The sequence below is a fragment of the Onychostruthus taczanowskii genome, unplaced genomic scaffold (assembly GCF_017590055.1).
Source record: "Onychostruthus taczanowskii isolate IOZ18803 unplaced genomic scaffold, ASM1759005v1 scaffold5, whole genome shotgun sequence".
NCBI lineage: Eukaryota > Metazoa > Chordata > Aves > Passeriformes > Passeridae > Onychostruthus > Onychostruthus taczanowskii.
The window spans coordinates 6,200,890-6,215,105 of NW_024502568.1; the positions used below are offsets into that span (position 1 = coordinate 6,200,890).

Below are 14,216 nucleotides of genomic sequence, written 5' to 3' on the forward strand. Positions count from 1 at the left end.
GATTCAGCTTGGGAGCATTCAGTGTCTCAGTGTAATCTGGATGTCTGAGGGCCACCACGAGGGTTCTGGGGGCGATGGACACACCAGGGTGGACTGTCGGGCTCTGACTTTCATCTTGGCCTGACACGCACCACCCAAGCTGGTGGTGGAGTTTGTGTCTGTTTGTTTGTCCAACCACCCATCCATTGGGTGTCTCTTCTTGTCTCTGCCATCAGAGAGTGTGGGTGCCCCATCCCTTCCCTGCATTGCAGGGATGCTTTGGCATGTGCTGGTCCCTAGCGTGGTGCCAGAGCCAGGCTGCTGCCCCGTCACCTGCTGCCTGCCAGCTGCTGGCAGGTGGGTGCTGCAGGACCAGCGCACAGCGTTGGGCTGGGTTCTTTCCCTGGCAGCGCCTTCCCGAGCAGACAGATCACGTCACATGCATTTTTTAGCAAGATCCACCAGCTGAGAATGAGCTGAGCTGTCACTGCACGTTTGTGATCAAAGCCAGACGTGCCCTGGCAGCCCTGGGGAGAGTGGCCCTGCGTGCCATTCCTCTCTATCACAATTTACTGGGCACAGCAGGTTGGGGTTCCAGCGGTGTCACAGGTTGCAGGTATGTGCCCCTGCATTCCTGAATGTGCCAGGATGGCCACTGCCCTCCTGCCTGCTGTGGTTCAATGATGCCTGACCCGAACAGCTAGGGATGGGTGCAGTTATGATGCAGAGCTATTGATAGACTTATGCTTCATGCACAGTCCTACATCCCAAAAATTGCACCTTCTGCTGGCAGTCAGAATGAGGTGGGTTTGCTGGCATCAAAGATTGGGGTGGAAAAGGGTTTGTGCTTGTCCTGGGATGTGTTTTAGCCTGGGTTCACAAGGGAGCAAGCAGATGTAAGGGGAGCTGTGGCCAGCTCTGGATGGGAAAGCACACGGAGCCAGCTGGCTGTGACAATGTAAGGCTGCCCTGCGAGGAAGCCTGGGCTGCTGGCAGCTTTTCCTTGGCCTTTGCAAGCTCGTCCTTTCATGGATGCTCTCTGAGCCTTGGCAAGGTAGGAGCTGTGTGCTGGCCCACGATCTGCACGTGGCAGGGCCAAGCCGCGGGCTGTGCGGCCAAAGGCAGGAGGGGCTCACGGTTAGAGCACACAGCTCCTCCCGGGCCGTGTGCCCTGCTCCGAGCCTTCCTCCACCTCCTTGCTGGATTTGCTGCTGCCCCCCTCGCCTTCCCGGTGGTGGGGTGGCGCTGCCTGCGGTCGGTGCGTTTTGTGCGTTTCCCTCTGCAAGAGCAGCAGAGCCCTCGGGCTGAGCTTCGCTGTGACAGCACATCCCATGTCAGACCCGCTACAAATCCTGACTGCTAATAGCTATGCAAATTACCTCATTAGCCGCTTTATTTATTTTCTCTGGCATCACGTTTTCAGCACTTCCCCCAGACCCGGAGGCTGCGGTTTCCCCGGGATGGGAGGAGGCAGGAGCAGAGCAGCAACACGCAGGGCTGGCTGGGCTGAGCCTTCCTCTGCTGGTGGCAGAGGTGTTGGGATCCCACGGAGCCACCCACCCCGATGTGGTGTATCTGGAGCCAGAATCTCACAGCTCCTGAAGTGATCCCTGCTACTGGGGTGTCCAGCTCCTTCTCCCCCATCGTGTCCTGGCTCTGGGGTGAGTCTTGCTGAGCTCTCCCTCCAGTCAGGACCTGCTCTGTCCCTGCCAAGCATCTGTGGGTCTGGCATTGCTGGAATGTGTATGCCCTCCAGCCGAAAAAAAAAAAAAAGTGAGTTTGAATTATTTAGAAAGAGAACAGAGCATTTGCTCAGCTGCTGTGGACCTGAGAGGTGGGCTGAGGCTTGGCACAAGGTCAAAGGATGTCCTGCATCCTTCCAACCCTGATTATCCTTCCTTGGTAATGGAAATTTTCCTCCTTCCCGCCCTGATTGCCCTTCCTCATTACTGGAAATGTGCCTCCCTCCTGACAGCCCTTCCTCCCTGAGAGAAATGTTGGCATCTGCTTTCTGCCAACCACAGGATGACTCCAGAGAGCTCACAGATGCCCTGGCAAGGTGGCCCTGGGCTGGGGCCCTTCTCTGGTGTTATCCCTGAGGAGTGTAGCCCAAACTGAAATCCTTTGAAGCCCAGGCACCATCCAGGGCTGGCACAGGCACAAACAGTCTCTGACCACCAACCCAGCATGGTGCCCCTTGGTGATGTGCCTGTCGCAGGGCATCCTGCGACATGCTGGATGGTAGGCACATCCCGACCCATGCTGGATGTGCCTGCAAGCACTGCTCTTTCCTGGCTGCATTTTCTAAGAGTGTTTATGTGCCCACGACATCCATTGCAGTGAATCAGGCTTTGCATGGACACCAGGGGACCCACATGCTGGTGTGATGCCTGGTATAAAGACCTTGATTCAGCCACTCCATGGGCTTGTCAGTGCCATGCTGAGCTGCCTGCAAGCATTATGTCTTCTCCCCCATCCCCTTCTGTTTATCTTTTATTTCCTCCCTTCTCTTGGCGGCTGTGCTAATGAATATTTCATGGCCAGGAACCAGCGTGAATTCCCCCGGCAGCTCCCTGCACTCCCTCGCCAGGTACCAGCCCGATAATCGGTGGCTTAGGAAGGATGCATCTGCCAGGAAGCCATCTCGGGAGGAGAGGGCCCGGGTAGGAAAGGAAGCAATGGCTCTGGTGTGGCCAGATGTGTCGTGTCCCCCTCCTCGGCGGTGTTGCCACTGTCTCTTCAGCCTCCAGGGGACTGCCAGCGGACCGCGGTGGCCGCATGCCCGCGGTGGCCGCATGCCCGCGGTGGCCTCATGCCCGCGGTGGCCGCGTGGCCTTTACGGTTCCCGTGCATCCTCTCACACGCGTGCAGGGCCACGCTCCGACACAACAACACGTGTCCTCTCCTGTCCCCCGTGTGCCATCAGCTGCCACAGCCGTCTGAACGAGCCGTGTCCCCGGCTCACCTCCCGCCGCTCCGCTGCGCTGTACCGGGGCTCCTCTCAGCGACAGGCGGCGGCACCGCGGCCGCACGGAGCGAGGGGCAGGGAGTGTGGGCAGTCCGTGTCACCACCCATGACATCACAGGTGCATCGCATGGCCTGTACTGCCCATCCTGGCTGCTGTGCTTCCAAGCTGGAGGTGTCCCTGCACAGTCAGCAGGCATAGGACTGGGGCAGGGAAGTGCAGGACGGTGTTGGTCTTCATTCTCTCTGAATTTGCCCTTTATCCCCTAAGCCAGGCTGGTCCCCAGTGCAGGCTCGGCATTAGGAGGTGCGGGCAGTATCTGTCTTTGCCAGGGTCAAAGCACATGGGGGGAGCATGTGCTGGAGCTGGAGGCAGAGCCTGGAGCCACAGTCTTCCTCCCTCCCATTGCTGCAGCTCCAGTAGCAGCACATCCCCTTTGGGGGCCCAGCAGATGCTCTGGGGACACAGGCTGACTCTGTCTTTTTGGGAGATGATGTCCTTTGCCCCACAGTGAGGCACTGTGGGGAATGGAGCTCACCTGGGGCTGCAGCTGGGGCAGGGGCGGGGGAACCACTGGCCTTCTTAAGCAGGGAGCAGGTGCAGGAGAACCACAGGCTGGGTTGTGGGGCAGGAGGCTGGCAGGATGCACCCTGCAGTGGCACCCGTGGGCGGCTGTGACCCAGGTGGGGTTTTTAGCAAGAAAAAGTTGTGCAAGGGTGGCCTCAACAGCCTTGCCTTGTGGCTTGCTTTTGATTTGTGTTGAATTCCTACTCGGCTTTCCAGGGAGGAGCAGAGTCAGTGACCAGGGTGGCCAACATCTGCTGATCTGGAAGGGACAGGAGATCCCCTGTCCCGCATGACCATCACGACCAGAGTGAACAGGATGGCATGTGCATGTGTCACCCACCCGGGACATGCTGGGATGGAGCAACTTTCCCTGTCAGGTGGAAACTGGCTGCCGAGGAGCTGGATGGTGGGATGGATCTGCAAACTTTGTAAGCTGCCACGTACTGTGGGCTCTGGCACCCTCCTGTGGCTGTTCTGTCGCCTGTCCTGTATCCCGCAGCCCTTTGGGATGCTGCAGCTGCCTTGGTCTGGTTTGTGCTGGCTGGTCCCCGTAGCAGTGGGGACACTGTGCATTTGCAGGATCTGGCCTTGTATCACACAGCTTATGGGACCTGATCACTGCAAGAAACTGTCCCAATGTGTTTGTGTTGTGGGGTTAAGCCGGGAGCAGAGCTCCCGGGTGCTGTAGACCTGGATGAGGGTTTTAAACCCCACACCTGTTCCTGGAAGGTGTCAGGACTGGACTGGGCACTGCTGGTTCCCCAATCTCTGAACTTTCAGCTGGGAGCAAGTGGTCCACAGGGGTAGATTCTGTCAAGGTGCTGCATTCACAGATTGTCTCTACATCTGTGTCTCTGTGTGCTGAGCTGCCCAGTCTGCCTCAGCTGGCCTGGACTGGGCCCTTCCTCTTGTGAGGCTGATGTCCCTTGCAGCCCTTCCCTGGCCTGGGGCTTTGTGGATGTATTATTAAAGGGTTGCATGTCCCTGCTGTGCTGTGTGTTGTGCCTTGTTTAGGATCTCTCCAAACCTGGCTCAGCTATGCAGTGGCCAGTGCAGCATCCCCTCCCCTGGGACGCTGTCATGCTGTGGTGTGGGGACACTGTTGGGCAGCTGGCCCCCTTTTGCAGGGCCATAGCCTGTATAAGAGAGGGGGGCACACAGAGGGGGCTTGGTTTGGAGGGGATGGCCTTTCTTTTGGGGAGCAGGAGGTGAGGTTCTCCGATGCCAACCCCAGTACTGGGTTGGTGGGAAGTGGTGCTGCTCTTGCCCCTTCCCTTTGGACTCCTTCTTGAGGTGTTTGTAGGTACTGGACAGTCTGGCTGTTCCTGGCTGTATCATGGCTCCACCCTCTTTTCCATCCCTAAGGGAACAGAAGCTGTAATTTCCATCAGGTCCCTTTTTGTTCGCTTCCTTCCGTATTAATAAGAGATGAAATTTATGACATTATAGAGTCTGGATGTATTCAGAACGGATAGAATCCTGCTGCTGTAGGGTGTGAATGCACTGTAGAGACGGAATACAGCTGGGAAAATGGTCCTAGGGGAAAGTATGTTGTCTTGAGTCTGCGCAGACCGTCTCAGGCTGGCTCTGGGAGCAGGGAAATCCCACTGCCACCACACTCCAGTCTGCCTTCTGGCTCTGACATACTGTGCAAGTTAGCAACTTGCTGCCAGGCTGAGCTTTGGAGTGAACAGCTCTTAGCCTGGGTGGTCTCAGAATCTGACTCCTCTTCCTCCTATCCTTGCATCCATCCTTGTCTCCTCCCCTGTGTGGAGCCAGCAGAAGTGGATGCTTGGAGATGCAGGACACTTGCAGTGATGAAGGACTGATGCCCAGGGATGCAGGATGCTCACAGCACTTGATTGTGGAGTGGATGTCTCCTGCTCAAGGCTGCAGGATGCTCTCGGTGCCGGCTTCTCTCCGGAAGGAGCATCCTTGCCTGCTCTTGGAGAGAGGCGGCCCTGGGATGCAGCGGTGCCTCATTGGTCAGCGGGACCTGTGGAGTCTGCGGGTTGCCATACCAACCTGCCTCTGGTTCCCGGCCAGCCGGGGCGTGAAGTGCCGGGTCGAGCTGGTGCCAAGGGGCGGATCAGGAGCCAGGGGCAACCCGAGGCTCTGCCAGCCAGGGAGGCGTCCATCCGCCTCTGCCGGAGGGCTGGCTGGCACCGCTGGGCTCCCCGGCACCCCGCATCACCCTGACGCCGCTCCCCGCCGCTCCCCGCAACTTTGCGGCGCGGAGGGGGCCGGCGGGAGGGCACGGCCCGCGGGGGCGAACCCGGACATCCCGCTCCCGTTCAGCGGCCGGCTTTCGTGAGCCCGAGCCCCGGGAGGGCACCGCCGCCGAACTCCGTGTCCCACTGCCCACCCGCACCGGAGCATCCCCGCGCAAAAGTTGCCGCTGCCCGCCGCCGGGGAGCGGGGCCGGCGGCTGCCGCGCTGCCGGGCGCTGCGCTGCCCGCTCCGCCGGCCTGCAGCGGCCGCCGGTGCCCGCAGGCTCGCTCCGGGCACAAAGGCTCAGTCCTGCCCCGGGCATCGCCCGCTGCTCCGAGGAGCTGGGGGGCTGTCTGGCGGCCCGGAGGGAGTGCTGCTGGGTCCCTCCCCAGCGCTGGGAGCTGGAGCCATGAGCCACTGCCAGCAGCGCTGCAAGAGGCAGCTGGGCCGGGTGATCCGCTTCTTCTACCAGTTTGTCACCGGGACTCTCTCCCAAGGTAAGTAGCGTCCTGGGGGACACGGGGTCTCTGCTCTGTGACGGGGGATGTCTGTCTGGTGAGCTCTGTGGGGTCATTTGGGGAGGGGAGAAATGCTGCTTGGAAATGCTGGTGGAGGGGTTGCACTGAGCTCTGTGTGGAGCAAAGCTGAAGATGGTTCCAGGAGGCAACAAAAGCCCCTGAAGGCCCCTTGTGGGCCTGGGCTGAGGGGAGTGTTTTGTTTGGGGAGGGGACTAATGCAAAGTGGAGCATGAAAGAACTGCTGTACAAATAAAGTGCAGATGCTTCCTGACATGTCAAGGAATCTGACTCCTCTGGGGCTGGAGCCATGCCCTCCATCTAGCTGGACAAAGAAGCCCTGGGTGTGCCCCATGAGCCAGGGCAGGGACACACCCTGGTGCCTGCATCTACTGGTGCTTTTGTCCTGGGATGCTTGGTCCTGGGGACAGAGCCTGCCTGCTGTGTGCTCCTGGTTTGATGTCACTGCCATGGCAGGACCCTCACCCCTGTGCCAGCCCCTGCTCTGCCCTGCCGGCTGCCCAGAACCTCGTCTTCTGGGTGTGCACCCAGCACCACCTCCTGAACCCGGTGGGCATATCCTGGGGAGGTCATCATGGGCCTGTGTGTGCTGGGAATCTGGGTGCCCTACTCCCACCCCTGTTCCTGCGTCCCGGGACAAAGTTGGCATCCCCATGGTCTTACCCTGCTGAGAACCACCGGGCTGCCCCTCTGGGCCCCAGCAGGGCTGGGAAGGGATGCACTGCACCATGAGTGCAGGGAAAGCCTTGTTAGGCCAATGTGGCAGCGTCACGCCTCAGAGCAGGGCTGGGACTTGCACTGCTTCTGCCAGGACTCAGCCTGCCTGGAAAACCCCTCCCAGGTTTTGTCCCCTCCTTGCCTGGGGAAACCCCTGGGTCTCCACAGCCTGTGGGGCCAGAGAAATGCAGGAATAGCATGGAGCACTTGGCCCAGCCCGGGAGGCTGGGATGTGGCAGCAATATTTGACCTGTGAGCCGTGCCCAGCTGGCATGCTGTCTTCCTGCCCACAGGGACCCAAGCCCTGGGACAGAGGCTCCCGGTCAAAGCAGGGGACAGTTCCCCTGGCAAGGCCAGCAGCGTGCCAGGCTCTGGGGGCTGGGTGTGCCGCACGCAGTGCCGGGTCCATCCCCGCTAGCTGGCTCCATTGGGCACCAGCCAGCTTGCCTGGAGTGGAGGGGCAGAGGATGAGTCAGCTGAGTCCAGCCCAGGCATGAGGGGCAGACCTGCAGGTGATGGAGCAAAGAGGGAATGGGACCTCAGGATGCTCCCAAACCCCATCACCTGCAAGGATACCCTACAGGTCCTTCTCCCAGTGTCCTGGGCTTTACAGCTGAGTGCTGTGGCATTGGGACTGTAGCAGGTGTCCCCTGGGACTGGGTTTCTGGAGTGACCATGTGTGGTGCTGCGCAGGACCAGGAGTTTTCCCTACAGCCCTGCTGGATGTGCATGAGATTGGGATGGCACAGAGGGCATGGCTGGGCGTGGGGCACTGACTACCCTCACCGTCTTCTTGGTGTCCTCCCAAGCTCTGAGACAAGCCAAAGTGGGGTGAAACCCAAAGCTGGACAGCTCTGAGTTGGGTGTGGGATGTGGGGATTACACAGTCTTCTCCCCTCTCAGCTCCCCTCCTCCCCAGCTCCTGCTCCTGTCCTTGGGTCACCAAGATGCTGACCCCTCTCTGGCTGTTATCCTACCACATCATTCCCTTTTGGGGGGCAGTGGCCCCCTGTCCTTCCTGCCTAGGTGAAGGAGGTCTCCTGGAGCTCACTGCAGAGAGCACTGGGTGCTTGACCAGGTGGGCCTGGGGCAAGGGGCCCCCTGGCTGGGTGCCCTGGGGAGATGCCCAAGGACGGGTTGCCAGAGAGGGCAAAGAGAAATGACTCAATCAATTAACCAGATTAAAACTGTGACTTCACCTCCCAAAAATAGCATTTCACCAATATTTTAATGTGCTTATTAATAATCTGCTCGCGCTCTGATTAGCAGCAAGGTAATAAGGGATCAGCTTTAACCTAAATTTAACTCTCCCTAATGGATGATGGCCCCGAGAACCAAAAAAAAGGAGAAATTCCTATCCATCAGGCTGGCCCCCCGGCAGGTCAGGAGCACCTGAGAGACCTGGGCAGCAGCTGTCCAGCTGTGTCCAGGGACCATCACCTCATTGTGGCCCAGCAGGTCCTGTGGCACATTTTGTGGAAGTAGTGAGCTAACACCCTGCTGCACTGAGGGAAGAGCACTTCAGGGGTAGCCACAGGGGTGGCTCTCGAGGAGGGCAGATCCTGGCCACAGTCAAGGTGCATGGTGCCCTCCTGAAGAGACAGGTCCCTTGACAATGGATGATTGCCCTGCTCTGTCCCCATCTGCTCCATCCTGCCGTGAGGAACAGTTCCCCATCCCCAGCTGCTGGTAGTGCTGGGAGGATGGAGACAGGGCCCAGCCACCTGACTACCTGATGGCTCTGGGTGTGCTTGTGGCATGCTGTGTGCATGGAGCTGCATTTTGGGCTAGAAACCCCACTCCAGGGGTTATTTATGTGCCACCCGGCAGGTGGCTGGTGGGGTGTTTAAATCTAGCAGTGTGGCAGGGCTGTGCTGCCAGCAGCACTGGAGAGCCAGGGCAGGGCTGGCTGGGTGGGAGATGCTTTATGGCTGTTAGTGTCACAGCCCAAAGTCCAGCCTGGGCTGCCTGGTCCTGGGGCAGTGGTACAGGGCCTGCTGCTCTCCCCCACTGAGCCATGGGCGTGTGCCAGGGCCACTTTGCCATCCTGTCCTGTGTCACCTGTGGATCCTCAGAGCCGGTGATCTCAGGGGAGAGAGAAGGGAGGGAAGGAGGAGGGGAGGGATAGATCTGCATGCTTGGATTCTGCTCCCTGAAAGGGGCACAGCTGGGGCAATGCTGTACTCTCACACACTTGGGTGGCCACAACTCCTGGCTGTGGCTGCAGGGTAGGGATAGGACATCTTGTGTGCAAAGAGGGTTTGGGATGAAACACTTGGGTCCGGTGTCTTCCTCGTCCGCGTGTCCCATGGGACAGCAGATGGGGCCAAGCGCCGTGCAGGGGCCAGAAATGTCTCAGGCATGGGTGCAGCTAATCCAGTGTGGTTTGGGATCTGTGAGTGAGTGTGCCCGAACCCAGAGAGGCACTAAATGCACCTGGCATCACGGAGCAGGAACCAGGCTGTTGGCTCTGACTCCAGGCTGAGAGAAACAGATGCTGATCGCAGACATCTCTGGGGAGGTGCTGCTGTGGGACACAGGGAACAAGATGCCAGACCCAACTCTCCAGGATGGCAGAACTGCAGACACCTTCCTTCAAGGCCTCGTGTCTGGAGCAAGGACGGACACAGGCATTGGCAGAGATCCTGGCAGCATTGTTCCCTAGGGAGCCCCTTTTCCAGGACTCCCAGTTTCACCGGTGGTATGGCAGCAAGGAGTTGAGCCCTGAGGATCCCAAGATCATGAGGGAACTCAGAGCAGCCCTTGGGCTGTGGTGGTGCCTTGCTGGCCCCATGGCACTGAGATACAGCCACATGTGTAAAGAGCCCCGTCTATTCTCTGCCCCCTGCCTCCTTCTCCTGGCTGATGGTGCCACTCTCCCCCCGGGCCAGGAGGGTTATTTTTAACTGTTTGCCATGTGCTGTCTGAGCACAATTAAGGTAATTGGTTTGGGAGCCTGGCTCTCACACAACGCTCCCAATTACCTGCCTGCCTGCCCGTGCAGCCCCCCGCCTCCCTGCCCGCGGTGGCCGCTCCTCTGGCAGGGGACTGCCGGGACAGGGCTGCCCCAGATAGCACAGCGGGGCTGGGTGGGGGCACAGCGGGCACAGGGGATGGAGCCATGGAGAGGACATCCCTGCACAACGACAGCCTGCTCTATGCCTCCCTGATTGCCATCCTCCTCCTCATCTCCTATTGGTTCACCACCCGCTGCTTCAAAATCATCAGCGGCATCGAAGGTATGGGGCTGGGGACGTGGAGGGACAGGGTGGCCCGGCCCGGCCGCTTCCACAAACCAAGCGGTGAGGCGAGCCAGATACTTGCTGTGGGAGAGGTGCTTTGGGGGCTCCCTCTCTGCCTCTCTGGGAGACCTCCATCTCAGTCACTTCATTAGTTCCTCCCGGCCGTGGTCCTGCTCCGCTGTGTGTGAGAGCAGCCGGTGGCAGCCCCGGGCTGAGCTGTGGCTCAGGGCTCTGTCCAGCGCTGCTCCGGGGTCCCCATGCTGCCAGTGTCCAGGTGCTGCTGCCCCTCGCTGTGAGATGGCGATGCAGATGGGCTTTCTGGAGCCTCCCACTCTTGTGGGGTGCCCAGAGCTCACGCTCGGGCCTCAGTCTGTGTTTTGGGGCTCTGGGTCCCTTTGGGCATGACCCACATCTTTGGTGCTCAGCTGGTGTGTTGGGGAGCTCTGGGATGTGGTGGGGGTCCCTCTTTCCCCAGTGAAGGGTCTCTTCAAGCCCCACTGCAGTGGGATGTGAGTGCCAGGGGTTTGCAGGGTGAGACCCCAAAGCAAGGAGCAGGGCAGGAGGGGTGAAACTGGCATCACGTGTCTGGGGACGTGCAGAGCCTCTCCTGCCCAGGGTGTGCATTGCTCCATCCATCTGTGAGACTTCTCTCTGCACAGCTCAGCCAGAGCCTTGAGGCACTTCCCACAGCATTGCCAAATGCTGACTGGCTGCAGGGAGCAGCCCTGGGAGTGATAACCCTCAGTGGGATGGGGGAAAAGCCATGTCCCACACTTCTGGTGGGGTATGCGTGCTCTTGAGCATCCCTTGCAGGCAGCTGTGGGTCTGGCTCCATTGATGACATCCCACATGTGGTCCCACATGTCTCCTGCCTCCTGGGGGCAGCTCCAGATGAAGTAACATGCCTGGGGACCTTGGTGAGGTGAAGGGGTGGTCCTTTGTCACACCTAGCCCATCTGGATCTGCCCTCACTTGTTGGAGGGAATATGCTCTGGGCAAGACACCCTGGGGAGTCTGGGCACAGAGTGTGGCACTGGGACATGGCACCAGTGCTGGATGCCTGAGCTGGTCCTGGTAGGATTCTCTATCATGCTGGCAGCAAACAATGGAGTGTTTTTTTAATGGCTCCAGCATGGAAATGTGTAATCCTGACATGGCAGGCAGTGGTAGAATTATCACTGCTCTGCTGGGGAGGATGGCTGGCACAGAGGAGGCACAAGGGCAGGTGGGGAAGCTGTCACTTGGTGACTGACTTGCCACTGTGCCCTTCAGCCCCAGCATCCCACGAGGGGCCGATGACAGTCCGTTCACATGGGTTCAGCAAGTTCCTTTTGCAGAGAGGCTGCCCTAAACCGTCTGGATCAGGCTGGAAGGGCTTCTCTCCCTCTAGGTCGGGCCAAAACAAGATTGCAAAAATAGATTAATGGCCTGTGGGACAGACACTGGTGCGGGAAGCAGCTGGAGGCTTGAGGAGAAGATGGGTTGTAACTGGGGCTCAGCAAGAAAAGTGGATTTGAAAACACAATTGACATCAGTGGGAAACTTCCTTCAAGTGTGCAACAGGTCTGTGCCACCCCAGCCCAGAGGGATTGACTCGAGGGGAAAACTGGGAGGCAGATGCATGAAATCCAGGCTCGGTGCCTGGAAACTCAGCTCTTTCCAAGAAAAGGAAATGTGAGGTCTGAAAACTTCCAGCCTGGGGAATGTTTCCCTGGGGAAGGCTTTCAGCTCTTTCCCCAAGACGCCTCTGATGCATCTCTGGCATCTCCTGCTGGTGTTAGAACAACCTTGGGAGCGTGCCCCAGGTGGGGAGGAGATGCCAAGCCCAGTGGCATGGAGCCACTAGATAGCCAGGCTGTGCCATGACCTGGACTGAGACACCAGCCCTCCCCATCCTCTGCCAGGGGACAAACCTGCAGCCAGCTGGGCTGGAGATGGGGGTTCCTGGGAAATTGGTGTGAGGCAGCCCTGCTGGGAGCTCTTGCCGAGGGTCTGCTCCATAGCCTGGGTATGGCAACCCCACCTGTGGCAGCTGGCCTTGCTCCTGGGGTGAACTGGGAGAGCTGGGAGGCAGCAGTGGCAGGGGGGAGCCCTGCTCCCTGCTTACCACACTAGTGCTGGAGTTAGGACTGCTTTTGCATCATGTGCCATATGGGAATTGTCCGCCTGGAGATGGGCAGTGCCGGTGGCATCCCTGGGGGAAGCCATGGGGAAGACCCCAAGGGGTGCTGAGCCCTGGTGATAGGCAGTGACCACAGGTACCTGGATCCCCAGTGATCCCTGTGGCTTGTGATCAAACAGCCAGGCAGGGGCTGGAATGCTGTTAGAAAAGAGCAGGGGAGTTAAATTTAGCCCCGTTGGCTGTGTGGATGTGTGCTCGAGGCACACAGATGCACAGGTTCACCCTCTGTTTCCAGTGCCTGCGTGACCTTGGCTGGGTCCCTAGTCCCTGCTTCTCCTCCTCTCCTGCTATTGCTGCTCCATTTGGGGGTCTGGCAGTGTCTTGGGAATCCTGCATCACAGCCTCTTCTCCCAGCCTGCTCCCAGACCTGCTCCCCATCTTCCCTTGGTGTTCCCAGCAAAACAGGTGGACCCATCTGCCCGCTCAGAAGCGGGGCAGATGGAATTGTTGCCCCAGACACTCTCCAGGAGGGAGATGTTGAGGTGTTTAGCCAGGTTGGTCCCCATGGGGCAGACATATGTCTGGGGCACAGAGGACAAATCTGAGTCATCCCCATCCTGGATGTTTTGCCAGTGCCCAGCGTCCTGCTCCTCCCCGTGTGCCCCCCTGGGAACCGAGTGCCTTTTAATATCTGTGGCCCGTTTCCTTAGCAACTGCATTAAGCAAATCGATGGAGGTGGTGTCATTGGAATGGGAGGGCATGCCTTCTTTCCCCCTCCGACCCCCCCATCCCCGCCACCCCCCACGCCTCCCTCCACTTGGCCTCTCTCCACTCTTACTCACAGGCACGGCCCTGCCCTGCCTGGGCTCTCAGCCGTGGCTCCCTGAGCCTCCTGCCACAGCCCTGCGCTGACCCCTCGCTCGCCCATGGCTGATGGCAGGTGCCCCTGAGTAGGGAGTGACAGCCGAGCCCCCACCAGGGACAAGGCCCTGGTCCCTGGGGATGCGTGGTCTGGCGGCTGAGGTGCTGGGGTGAGGGGCTCAAGGACTGTGGTAGGGAGAGGTGGGGGGTGAGGGGCCATGAGACACCCCCACCATGAACCTGGAAGGCCTTGAGATGATTGCAGTGCTGGTGGTCTTGGTCCTCTTCGTCAAGGTGCTGGAGCAATTTGGCCTCTTCGAGCCTGTGTCCTTGGAAGGTAACGGGTGTGGGTGGTGCTGTCACCTCCGGGGACATGAGGGGCAGGTGGTGGGTGTCCAGAGCTGCCCTCAAGGATGCTCCAAGGCTGCTGCATCCATGAGAGAGTCCTGGTGTCCGTTGGCTGCTTGTAGGGGTGTAGGATGCAAGAAGCAGAGTATCCTGCCTGTCCCAGCGGCTAGGGATGTAGGGAGGGGACCGGGCTGGCAAGGTGTCTGCTGTATAGTGGTGACTTTGATGTGTGCTGGGGTGCTGGAGCTGGGACTGTGTCTGACTGTATATGTGAGCACCAGAGTGTTTTCCAGCACCTCCAAAGGAGCAAGGTGTTACCAGAGTCCATGGTCACCTCACCCTGCTCGTGAGGGGTTGGACTCAGCACCAGTCTGCAGAGCAGCCAGGCTCAGGCAGGACGGGTGCATGCTGGGCCCCCTGCTCCTGGCTCTCTCCAGGGCTCCCCGTGGCCCCTGGGCAGGGTGGGGGACACAGAGGGAGCTGTCCAGATACGGATGGGCTGTGCGAGGTGCTGAGTGCTGTGCACGGGACACACTTGGCAGGGTCTGGATCCGTTTTGTTCATGGTGGGAGCGAGGTCGGGACTGTTTGGCTGGTTGTTTCCTGAACTCCCGGGATGATGGTTGTGTGAAGGGTCCCCCCAGCTCAGCCCTGCCCAGCCCCTGCC

General features: G+C 59.5%; 1 protein-coding gene across 5 annotated transcripts in view; it reads left to right on the forward strand.

Annotated features, from left to right (window-relative positions):
- KCNIP2 (potassium voltage-gated channel interacting protein 2) overlaps window positions 1–14,216 on the forward strand; it is a 44,150-nt gene that overhangs the window by 14,067 nt on the left and 15,867 nt on the right. Inside the window, exon 1 of one of the 5 annotated variants that reach the window (XM_041415871.1) lies at window positions 6,092–6,220. The exons of the other annotated variants lie outside the window; for them this stretch is intronic. Coding sequence (XP_041271805.1) covers window positions 6,133–6,220 — 88 coding nt within the window. The 5' untranslated portion in view covers window positions 6,092–6,132. Of the gene's footprint in view, window positions 1–6,091; window positions 6,221–14,216 lie in introns of those variants that run through there. 5 annotated transcript variants of the gene reach the window in all.